The 13,322-nt window shown below is 34.5% G+C and overlaps 1 protein-coding gene across 1 annotated transcript; it reads left to right on the forward strand.

The window, feature by feature from the left end:
- The first annotated feature begins 7,035 nt into the window (after positions 1–7,035).
- Positions 7,036–11,480, forward strand: LOC123924730 (bifunctional nitrilase/nitrile hydratase NIT4A). The gene is made up of 5 exons (XM_045977698.1): positions 7,036–7,420; positions 8,565–8,744; positions 9,223–9,516; positions 9,873–10,154; positions 11,007–11,480. Exons 1-5 carry the CDS (start codon positions 7,270–7,272, stop codon positions 11,156–11,158), a joined length of 1,059 nt encoding a protein of 352 aa, XP_045833654.1. The 5' UTR covers positions 7,036–7,269; the 3' UTR covers positions 11,159–11,480.
- Positions 11,481–13,322: the final 1,842 nt, after the last annotated feature.

A 13,322-nucleotide genomic window follows, 5' to 3' on the forward strand; every position in this document is an offset into this window, starting at 1 on the left:
TCTCTAATTGCTAAGAGTATAGTTCCTTGAAAGTGAGAGTTATCAACCGACAAACACTTTTATACTTTGTCAAAGAAAACAAAACAAGTACTTCATACTACTTTGTTGGTGCTATTATAATTGGTTAAGTTAGTTGAGCTAAGGGTTAAGTTAGTTGAAAGTCCAAGGTTCAAGTTCTGGCACTAGCAGAAAAAAAATTAACATAACATTGTAATATACTAACATTTACTTATCAAAAGAAAAAAAAATCTTTTGAGTTTCGGACAAATATATTCAATATTCACTATGAGTAATACAAAATTTTAAAAAAATAATTAAATCTTATTTTGCTTACCGTTTTGGTAAATAATATTTAGTTATTATAATTTTAAATGATAATACAAGGTCATAAACCAAATCATATATACATAAAATTGGAGGGCAGTTGGACCCATATATCTAGTGGATATCCACAACGGGATAAAACCCACGCAAAAATTAGCGTGTATGGTGCGGGTATGGGTACCTTAGTACCCATTCCACCATATATATATATATATATATAATTTTAAAAAATAACATTCTATTAAACTATTACACGTTTTTAATAAAATAATGCAAAATAATCTGAATATATTAACAAAGTTATAAATTTTAGCATGATTAATAATAATTTTACTTATAATTTTCACAAGTGAACATTAATTTTATTAAAATAATATTATATTTTTATTGATTGATCTCTTAATAGAATTGTGGGTAATATATACGGATATAAGTACTTAAATACACGAAGAGATGTGTAAAAAGATTGTCACCATAGGGATATGAGTTGGATAACGATAGTTTTTTCAAATTGTGGATATGAGAATAACCATTCCCATCCCCAACATCAAAGACCCTACACCAACACTGTGGATTTGCACTAAACACTAGTACAAAACAATAATAACTATGTGCTACTGCTCCACAACAATAATTTGAAACAATATATGGACACTTATTATTCAGCTATCCTCCCTGGAAAACACACATTAATTTTTTTTTCTTCTTTGCCATAACTTCATTGGAGTAAATTTGTTTGAGGCATCGTCACTTTGTCACATACCACTAAAAGTGAAATTGAATCTCAATTGGTCACATTATGAAAGACTAGTTTCTTTCTTCTCCGCTAGAGTCATTCTCCATTAATAAATCTTAGAATTAAGTTTTTGGCCTAACTCATCCTTATATTGCAACTGATGTGAGACTTCTTAACATTCTCGCTCGTGCTAAGCGCTATGGGCTTGAGGCGCGGATATGAATGGTGGAGGGCCCGATCAGAAACCTGATTGCATGCGGCCCGACCAAATGGCCCAGCGAATCGTGAATAGGCTCTGATACCATCTTAGAATTGAGTTTCGTGCTTAACTCATTCTTACAAAACCGGCTTGTAAAGTGAGGATTGCCTCTAGTTTATAAACACTTAATCAGACTATATCGCAGTCGATATGGGATTTTTTAACAATAAATACACACGAAAATGTTAGTTAATAAAATTGAAGCGCTAACCCAATTTAATTGTTCTATAAATCAACTCTCATATAAATTAGAGGTTATTTGTGCTTAAACCAATGTGTTTACTCATTAATCAACTCTCGTATAAATGTGTTTACTCATAAATCAACTCTCATATAAATGAGTCTAATATTGCTTTTGTCCCTAAAATAGATAGTTCGACATCATGAAAGAATGAAACACCGACTCCGATGCGGACACCGCGACACGACACAGACACAGACACCGCGACATCGCTAATGTAAAAAATATAGGACACCGACACCTCTACATATTTATAAAAGATATAAATTGAGAATCAATATATATATACATGTAAATCTAAGTTGAGCAAGTTATTTCTTAAAAAAAAAGTTTTAAAACAAGATATAATAATATTTTACCTTTATTTATCCATCTACTATTGAAAAATCTAAAAATATTGTAATCAAAATGTGATGTCTTCAATCCTCATTAATTAATAAGTAAAGAAAAAACAAATTTTTTTGGGACACTTGTCCGACACGTGTCATATCAGTGTCTTACATGTGTCGGGCACCTATCAAATGAGTGTATATTCATAATCTTAGCAATATCAATTGTGACTGGCCTTTGAAGAAAAATGTGAAAATTGAAATTCTCCCGCGAAAAGTAGAGGTTCGGGAAGATATTGAATTTCATATATACATAAAATTGGAGGGCAGTTGGACCCATATATCTAGTGGATATCCACAACGGGATAAAACCCACGATATAAATACAGACATGAGTAATTTTCCGCAAAAATTAGTGTGTATGGCGCGGATATGGGTACCTTAGTACCCATTCCACCATATATATATATATATATATATATATATATATATATATATATATATATATATATATAATTTTAAAAAATAACATTCTATTAAACTATTACATGTTTTTAATAAAATAATGCAAAATAATCCGAATATATTAACAAAGTTATGAATTTTAGCATGATTAATAATAATTTTACTTATAATTTTCACAAGTCAACATTAATTTTATTAAAATAATATTATATTTTTTTGATTGATCTCTTAATAGAATTGTGGGTAATACATACGGATATAAGTACTTAAATACACGAAGAGATGGGTAAAAAGATTGTCACCATGCGGATATGAGTTGGATAACGATAGTTTTTTCAAATTGTGGATCTGAGAATAACCATTCCCATCCCCAACATCAAAGACCCTACACCAACACTGGATTTGCACTAAACACTAGTACAAAACAATAATAACTATGTGCTACTGCTCCACAACAATAATTTGAAACAATATATGGACACTTATTATTCAGCTATCCTCCCTGGAAAACACACATTAATTTTTTTTTTCTTCTTTGCCATAACTTCATTGAGTAAATTTGTTTGAGGCATCGTCACTTTGTCACATACCACTAAAAGTGAAATTGAATCTCAATTGGTCACATTATGAAAGACTAGTTTCTTTCTTTTCCGCTAGAGTCATTCTCCATTAATAAATCTTAGAATTAGATTTTGGGCCTAACTCATCCTTATATCACAACCGATGTGAGACTTTTTAACACCCCGTTCGCGCCAAGCGCTATGGGCTTGAGGCGCAGATATGAATGGTGGAGGGCCCGATCAGAAACCTGATTGCAGGCGGCCCGACGACGTGGCCCAGCGAATCGTGGATAGGCTCTGATACCATCTGATGACAGCCAATTATATGACGTTTTTAGTAATAGATTAGAGTAGTTTCTGTAGTAAATAAAGACCAAAAGCAAGAAAATATCAGGAAAAGTGAAGACACAAGTACCAGAAGCAAGAAAAGTGGAAAAAACAGCAAAAAATGGCAAAAAATGGAATAAAGAGGCGCATCATCGTACCCACGATGAGTCTGTGCGTGGCGCGATGAGAAGACTGATAAAATTGAAGAAAATCTGCTGAAAATCTTTACCATCGTGGCACGATGGCTTGTCATCGTGGCACGATGATGACTTGAAAAATAAGCAGAAAATCCCGAGTAAATCTTCCATCGCACCACGATAGGATCCATCGTGGCCACGATGAGGCAAAATTACACACCATCGTGGCCACGATGGGTGCGATGGAGGCACAAAAAAAGCTCAAACTCAGCTGTAAAACTATAAATAGAGTCTTCCTCCTTCACAATTATGCATCCCACAATATTCAGAGCATTGAATATTCACAAGAGAGTTAGGAGAACTCTAAGAAGGAGGCAAGGAAGCCAAGGAACTCCAAGGCCAACAAGGTTCTTTTCTTTCTGTCTTTGTAATTTATTTTTCCTAGGTTATGTGGAGTCGAGAAACTCCCTTACGAATGCCTGGTTGTAATATTTATAATATTTATAAATTTTAGTTATTTTTATTCAAACTCTTTTGTTGTTTAGTTTTAGTTATTTTAATATTGATCACATTAGAATAAAATCTAAGGACCTAGTGGATATCGCATAAGAAACGAAGCTAGTAATCCCGACCGAAGGATGACATATTAGGGCCTATAGGAGACCATTACATTCAGTATCTGCCGTCTTAGTATAGGATTGGAAAGAACGTTAATTTCTACCTTGCAGAGTATGTCTGTGGGTAGGTGACTAGTTTTAAGCACACGTGACAACTTATAATTTAGGGGTCCCTAGGGCGATGAGACCAAAGTTTGAACAAAAAAGGAGTTCTGGATCAGGGTGTCTAAATAAAGATAAGGTAACCTTTAACTAGGCTCTGTAAAAGCTTATAATAGAAATAGGAACAGATATTGTTTCAAACCTATTTTCAAGAGTCTAAATCCTTAAAGAGGGAAATAATTAAGCCACCAAGCAGGAGTAAGGGAGGGATCCGACCACACTTAACCACCCCGTGTGGTCATACACACATCTTTTACTTTTCCGCAATTTACTTTTCTGTCATTTAATTTCTGCATTTACTAAAGTACCCGCAAAGATACCTTCTTAAATACACAAAGCGAAGGCAACAATCCCTGTGGAGAACGATAACTTATCACTTTATTACTTGGTAGCGATTCTGTACACTTGCAGAGCCGACCGTCACCATCTTAGAATTGAGTTTTGGACTTAACTCATCCTTACAAAACCGGCTTGTAAAGTGAGGATTGCCTCTAGTTTATAAATACTTAGTCAGGTCATATCGCAACCGATGTGAGACTTCTTAACAATAAACACACACGAAAATGTTAGTTGATAAAATTGAAGCGCTAACCCAATTTAATTGTTCTATAAATCAACTCTCATAAATTAGAGATTATTTGTGCTTAAACCAATGTGTTTACTCATTAATCAACTCTCGTATAAATATCTTTTTTTGAGAGTTGATTAATGAGTAATATGGCGTCTCATTAATCAACTCTCGTATAAATATCTTTTTTTGAGTAATATGTTGTCCGAGTTGATTGGCGGAGAAGGGTATTAACTCAAGTTATGTTTGGAAGAGCATCCATGAGGCCATCCTTATGGTAAAACAAGGAACAAGGTGGAAGACAAGGTCCGGAGATAAAATTCAGATATTTCAAGATAGATGGCTCGCGAATGGAAATCTAGCACAACCAGCAGAGCACCTCAACAATAGGATTGAACTAACAGTGTAAGATTTATTACCGCGAGACCAGAAATCATGGAGCACAAAATTGCTACATCAATTAATGTTTCAGTCCGTAGACAGTTCTTTAGGTGTTGCACACTCCACTTTTTGAGTCAGTTAGACGAGCGTATTTGGAGGCCGGATAATCGTGGAATTTACAGTGTCAGTTAAAGTTATATTTTTTATCTCACAAAATTGATTAACAATGCGGGGTAGAGGTGGAAGGGGATTAAATGACAATTTGGAATTTTTTTTTTTAAAACATTAGCGTGCATAGGCATCACATGATAATTATGACATCTTAACTATGTTGGCGCCCCATAATCATCACCTATCATTTGCAGCACCCTAATAAATTTATTAAAAAGAAAGAAAAAAAATACAAACTTGGGGGGACTAGACCAAAACCCAAGGAAACAATAATATAGGGAACTTGTCACTGCCTCATTAAAAACCTTTCCTGAAAAACCCAAGGGATAAAACCAAGGATAAGGGAAAAAGAGTGCGGTGGATTTAATGAAATCTAAAAGACGGAAGACCCATTAAATTATTAATATAATCTCCCTGAACACTAGGCGGAACCCTCTCCCATATCAGCGCAATACCACCAGGCTAATTTGACTAGATGACAATTTGGAAATTAGTCGTGCCACTCAAGGTCGGAAATTTTCTATGGCGACTGGCTCGAAAATGTAGGACTAGACTGATTGAGAAAGGGCTACAGATTGGAGCCAATTGTCTGTGCAACAATGAATAGGCCGAGACAGCGATCCATGTATTGTTACAATGCAAAAAGAGTAGAGAAACGTGGAGGAATCTGCGTCTACTGTATATATTGATTAGGTCCAGCTGCAAAATGGAAATATTGATAGTATAATTTTCGCCATTTTTAGTAATTTGTCCAATAATGAGAAATGTACTTTTGTTATGAACCTTTGGAGCATTTGGAGGAGTAGGAACACTGCAATTTGGGACAACCAAATGGATAGAACAATAGATATTATTCATAGAGGCAGTTGCTTTTTAGCGGATTAATGGTTGATTGCACGAAATGTGGCGGAACAAAATCTGCTGCATAATCGCCATCACCAAGGCAACAATAAATGCTAGCGAACCCTCATAATTTTATCAAGTTGAATGTGGATGCTTGATTCTCTTAATATACCACAATAAAATGGGAATAGGAATGTGCTCAAGAGATAAATTCGGCATATTTATGGGAGTGAGAACACTTTGGCTTCAGCCGGTTTTGACGGTTGCAATTGAAGACGCTTTAGGACTGTTAGCAACGATTTATTGGCCGAAGGAGTTGGCATTTGAAAATGTGATTTTCAGTTTGGATTCTAAAGGAGTGGTAGACTCTTTGTACTCAGATGTGCGTGATGCTACGAAGCTATATAGACTCTATCTTAACTAGATGTAAAGATGATTTGTCCAAATTTTGCAATAACTCTTATGTCGAATTTTTTAGAGAGAAGTTACTATGGTTGCTTATAATTTAGCTAAGGCGGCCATATATAACGTTAGTTCTCATATCTATTTTAACATGCTTGTATTGATCCTTTGATATTTAATGAAATGAGTTAGAATGTCTGTGTCGGAAAAAATAAGGTAGAATAACATATCAATTTGGTCTATAAACTATCACTTTTTTCATATATGATCTATGTACTATAAAATATAATAAGTAGTTTCTAAACCATTAAATTAAAAAAAAAAAAAAAAAGATAACATGAAAGAAATAATTGAAGAGAATCCAAATTTTTTAGACTAGATATATCAATTATTTTATTTTATGTATTAAAAAGCAATTTTTTTATATTAAGATGAATGGTTGAGATTTGTGCCAAATGGAAACATGAGAAAATCCAAATTCTATTTGAACTCTTTTTGCAAGACAGATTATGTGCCGTAAGTTATAACACAGTTTTTCATCTAGACCGTCCAAACTAAAATATGCGGTCGCGATCATTTTATGAGATCTCATAACAGCATTATTCTACACCGTCTGATCTGTAATTAATGGTCAGGATTTGAAATTGCGTCAAAATTAACAGCAGCAAATCTCAATCTCTCATTTTGTCTCTTGAAATGAAGGAGCTAGAAACTGAGAAAACACTTTGACATTCTGAAGAAAAAAACATGTCACTTGTAACAACCACTCCAACTCCAACAATCAACGACGGACCAATCATCGCCGAGGTCGACATGGGTTCCGATTTCAACGCACTCACTGTTCGAGCCACTGTTATTCAGGCTTCCACCATCTTCTACGACACTCCCGCCACTTTAGGTACTCTTTCTTCCCCTCTCTAAGTATCTTGTACCATGTTTTTTCGATCTTAAATTTCCTCAATTTTGTGTTTTCATGTCCCAAATGTGTCATTTGGGATACTTCAATAGTTTAATATTTTTTTAGCTCCGTAAACGAAGTAAACAACTACCACTAAAACTCACATACAACTGCGAAGATTAGATTTTGTTAGTTGAGCTAGGACATATGGACGCCATAGTTTAGTTTAATTTTTAATATACTCGCCCTCTGTTCCATATTAAGTGACCTAGTTGACCGTTTTAGGAATGTCAATCCATAATTTTGATCATTACTAATATATTTAAGGAAAATGCTAGCATTGTTTAAGGAAGCAAATATAGTAATTTGATATTGAAGTTTGTGTGGTCAACGCCTCAAAAGTCTAAAAAGTGTTATTTTTAATTTAAAAATTTCCTTTTTCCTTTCCTTAACCAGTGCCCCGGGGGCACCGGTTAGTATGACCCTATATTTAATTATCTTAGTAAAAATTACAAAAAACCTGATATTTTGAAAATATTAATCGTAACAAATCGAACAACATCTTGGATGCTAATATTTATTTTTATTATTTATTAGTAGAACAATACGGTCAAAATAAGATATGTGAACAATACACTTGGTCAAACTAGGTCACTTGAAATGGGACGTAGAGAGTACTTTATTTATGTGTAAAACTTTTTACACTGTCAATAAATCACAACTAATCAGACATAAGATTTTAGAAGTAGTTATAACTAAAGTCAGACATTTTCAATGATACCACTATTTAGATTGATTAATGGTGTAAAAAATCTTTAAAGTGTGACGGGCGATGTATATGAATTAAATTAAATTCTTTTTTCTTGTTATAGTTCTAGATGGAAGCCATGGATAAGAGTACAATGTAAGCACAATAGAATTTGTATTTTCGAATGAGTAAAAGTGATTACTAAGTGGTTACATCAAGCTTTTTATATAGGGAATTAAACTACTGACTAACGATATCTCTAATATTGTTGGAGTTGGTGTTTTGTTGAGTGTCCTTTATTGATTTCGGTGTGATTATCTTTGAGTTTGATCTTTCTACAATGTTGGATTTTTGGTGTTAAATTGGTTTCTGATTTCTGAGTATTTCTTGTTGCAGATAAGGCTGAGAGATTACTGGCTGAAGCTGCTAGCTATGGTGCTCAGCTTGTTGTATTTCCAGAAGCATTTATTGGTGGCTATCCGCGTGGTTCTGGTTTTGGTGTTTCCATTGGTAACCGCACTGCCAAAGGTAGAGAAGATTTCAGGAAGTATCATTCAGCTGCCATCGATGTGCCTGGTAAGTGCTTAATTCAAAGAATCAGTCACCATTAATGTTATGTACCTTAAGATCACTTGTTATTTTCGTTGTTTTCATAATGATGTGACATGCACCTTAGCATAAATACAAATGAGTTAAATTACTATATTACTTATAAACATAAAATACTACGATTCAGATCTATCGAGTTTAAATTATGAAACCTCTGCTTATGAAACCTCCGCTTGTTGCATATTGATTGTTAGGAATTAAAAGAAGTTCGATCAGTTTCATTGTATACATTTTACTAAGTCTAGTTGTTGGGCTACTATCAAGTAGAACATGGTGTTTAATTTTATTTTAATTCATACGAACACTTAAAGACTGCTGACATTTCTAGATTCAGTCCGAGAATTATGAACATAAGGGAGGGTCAGTAACAAGTTGATTTTAAAAGATCCAAGTTGATATGTGCGCACACACTTTCCAGTAACAGATATTGTAATTATTGATATAGGTCCTGAGGTTGATAGATTGGCAGCAATGGCGGGGAAGTATAAAGTACATCTAGTGATGGGTGTAATAGAGAAGGATGGCTACACACTTTATTGTACCGTTCTCTTCTTTGATTCTCAAGGTCATTACCTAGGAAAGCACAGGAAAATCATGCCGACGGCACTAGAACGTGTTATCTGGGGTTTTGGGGATGGATCAACCATTCCTGTGTTTGAAACTCAAATTGGAAAAATAGGCGCTGCCATTTGTTGGGAGAACAAGATGCCGCTATTAAGAACAGCCATGTATGCTAAAGGTTAGAAATTTTACCTTTGAGTTTTTTGTTGTCTTATTACACGTTATTTTAAATGACCAACATTGTATAGTAGTAGTTAGGGCCTGTTTGGATTGATTTATTTGAGTTTATCTACTGTCATAAGTAATTTTTTTTAGACTATTTGGTAGAGCTTATGGAATCAGCGTATGATATGTTCCTGAGTTGTCTTCGGCTTATTTCCAGAAGCTCTCCAGGATAGCTTATGAAAACAGTTTGACTTTATTTTATCATTTGTTATAGAAATAGCTTATACAAAAGCAATTAGATATTGCCTATGCCTGTACTGGAGCTAGTTGCTTACATTGATAAATCGACGGGGATTTTGGTTTTAACAGGTGTGGAAATATATTGTGCACCGACTGCTGATTCCAGAGAACTGTGGCAAGCATCAATGGCCCATATTGCACATGAAGGTGGTTGTTTTGTTTTGTCTGCAAACCAGTTCTGTAGGAGGAAGGATTATCCACCTGCTCCCGAGTATGTTTTTGAAGGTTCAGAAGAGGACCTTACACCTGATTCTGTTGTATGTGCTGGGGGTAGTGTCATTATGTCACCATCGGGGGCTGTTTTGGCTGGACCAAATTACGAGGGAGAGGCGCTGATAACAGCAGACCTAGGTATGTCTCTCATCGATGGTTTCTATTTACACTTGTTGCTAGAACTTCATTACAAGGACTATTGTTTTCTTTGAATATATGTCCAGCTGCGAGTAAGTAGAGATTGTTACCCGGCACGTTTCTGATACACTTTGCCAGACTGCCAGACTAGCAGGCTGATATATAGGATTAAAAGTATTTTAGGTTTTCCATCTTCTTGGGATGGTTGTACCAAGGTTGTTAAATAGCGGTTATAGTGCTATAGTATAGTGGAATTTAAACAAATCATTATTGTTCTGAGTTACGCTCTTTAGTACAAAATATTGTCCAATAGTAGCTATGACACTTTTGTGTAGCTGAATTTGTAGAAAGCTCTATTTTCTGCAATCCTCAATTGACAACCCTAGGCTGGACTTGCATTAGTATGACAACACTTATATTTGATCTAGATTTTTAGTTTATTACATTATTCTGTTATATATTCAAAATTGTTATTACTTACAATATACTGTACTAATAATTTCAAGACTCTAGTTTATTTTATCCAGTTGAAGTATAAAGAAGTTAATTCCATTTGAACCATTAGGAACCATATGAAACTTCATAGTTGGAAAGTTGCATGGATCTTCATCTTCTATACCATATAAAAATAGCTAATATAAAGTATGGAATTAGTCGGTTAAACTAATAGACCTCATTCAGGTTGTTTATGTTCAGCTCAACAATTCACCAATGGAGGTTCAATCTGTGTTTTATTAAAAAACACTTGGGACTAATAATGTTTCTTGGGCTCTCTTTCTATGTCTTCCATAGTTTCATATAAAGAGTTTATTAGTTAAATGCTACACCCTGATTCTTGGAAATTTTGTGCAGATCTTGGTGAAATAGCAAGAGCAAAGTTCGATTTTGATGTGGTTGGACACTATGCTAGACCTGAAGTGCTCAGCTTGATTGTCAAGGACCATCCAACAATTCCGGTGACTTTTACCTCGGCGTCAACAGAAACTGAAGAGAAGACCAAGTAGTTTCTTCCTTTCGTGGTCAGCAACTTCCGAACCTCCAGTTATTGATCTGTAAAATAAGCATTTGCACATAGGTTTGATTCAGAATAACTTTTTAAAATGACTTTGGATAATTGGAAAACTCTACTGCAGAATCATTTAAGAAGAGAATCACAAAATTTTCATTTAAAAAAAAAAAAAGTGATAAATGCTCAATCTTATGCTTGTAATCTCTCCATGGTTTTTCAAAGTAAGCTTTCACAGAAGGCAAAGCAATTAAAATGATTGTTGTTTCTGTAAACTACTTATTACTGATATTTATTAAACTTGCTTATTTTATGTCGCAGCATTATTCTGTTGGGAAGGTTTCTAACCACTTTTGACAGAAATAGAGAATTGTTTTTGTTCATGATCTGAAGATTTACTAAAAATAAAACCTAAACATGCTATCAGGGTATAGAAAAACCTTTGTTTACAAGTAGTCTTCTCTAACAGGTGTAATTGTCCTTTTCTTATTTTCACAAATCATATTAAAATTTAGGTTGAAATATACCAATGGATTATGTGAAGTTGACTGCATGCAGTCGGTAGATTTGGACCGTCTGATCAAGATCAGGTGTGGGCTCAATCCCCCACAAGGAAACACAATTTCTATAATAATACTATTATACATATTTTTTATTATAAATAAAATACTATTATATCTTTTCTAAGCCCCCATAAAATTAATTAGGACATTAACTTACACTTATATATTTATCACAAGTTCATTTTTATTGCTTTCCAACTTTTCATTACATCAATTTCTACTTCTATAATTTTTCTTGTGTGTTGGTCATCTCACTCTTCATTTAATTTTATTAGCAAAATAAATCATGCATCATCTACTAACTATGAATTGGTATAAACAAAAACAATAGTGAAAAGTTCGTATCTATAACATGGTTAAAAAAATTCAAACATCATCTAATTTTTTTTTTCATTGGCTGTAATATTTTTCTAGCCCCCATCAAAGAAAATTTCTGGATCCGCCACTGAATTATACCCTACAAAATCGATTTATGAAGTAAGAGATATCTCCTACCTAGAAACATATTTTCAGGTTATATTTCATCCATTGTAGGACTCTTAACAAATCATGTGTGTTCTCTAAATTTTATGTTCCAAATGAATTTGGTTCCTAGATAAAAACCTTTTAGCATATGATGACTAAAAGGTGTCTATACTGAGGGAGAAACAGTTGTCTGCAGTGTTGTCAAATATCGGCCATGGCAGCGCCATGGTGGATAGTGGTGGCGGGTTTTTGGCTTTCCGCCATGGACAATTTTGTGAAGGATGGCAGCTCCATAGCGCCATACTCGGATATGGTTGCGTCAAAAGTCAGCCCGTATGGTTGTTTTTTGGCTCTCCACCATGGTTCGCCATACCTGCCCCCATTTCGAGTCAAGAGAATGGTACGAACCCCCTATCACCCCAGAATGATAAGGGGTGATGACAACATTGCATGTATGCTTCATGAGATACTATATAAATTGTTAATTTGAGCAGTCCACATGACCATAGCTCAATTGGTAGGGACATTGCATGTAATTTGCAGGAACTGGGGTTCCAACCCTATACTCTCACTTTTTTTTTTTTGACTCAAAATAAGGATATTCATTCATTCCAATAATTGATACAGTACATCACATGCAAATACAAATTCAACATAGCTAAAAACAAAAAGGATGAAACTGCAAACAATCTCACAGCATCCATGTTAATAGCATACAACGGCAATTGCAATATGCCTACAAATAATATAATATGATAAAAGTCACCAGAATGTCCATGCTTCCGGATCTGCAACGATGATGCCCAAATCATTGATCGAATCTGCAATTGATTGAAATCTACCTTTCAAAATGAACCAAACGAACACCGCAACAAGACAGACAAACAAACGCCGTAACAATGACGACCACCAACAAAGCGCCGCACTCAGACGACGAAATCACAAAACAAGAAAAACAAAACTAAAAAACTTAATTTATGTGAAATCACTTATTTAAATGGAAAGAAAATAAAAAAACAACTTAGAGGGGTGATTTTGGGTCAAAAATTGACCCAAAAACCACCCCTCCTTGGTGGATGATGAAGAAGAAAAGCAAAATAGGGTTAGAAGAGAGGGGGAGCGGCGGCTGTGAAA

Source organism: Trifolium pratense, linkage group LG4 (genome assembly GCF_020283565.1).
Source record: "Trifolium pratense cultivar HEN17-A07 linkage group LG4, ARS_RC_1.1, whole genome shotgun sequence".
Classification (NCBI taxonomy): domain Eukaryota; kingdom Viridiplantae; phylum Streptophyta; class Magnoliopsida; order Fabales; family Fabaceae; genus Trifolium; species Trifolium pratense.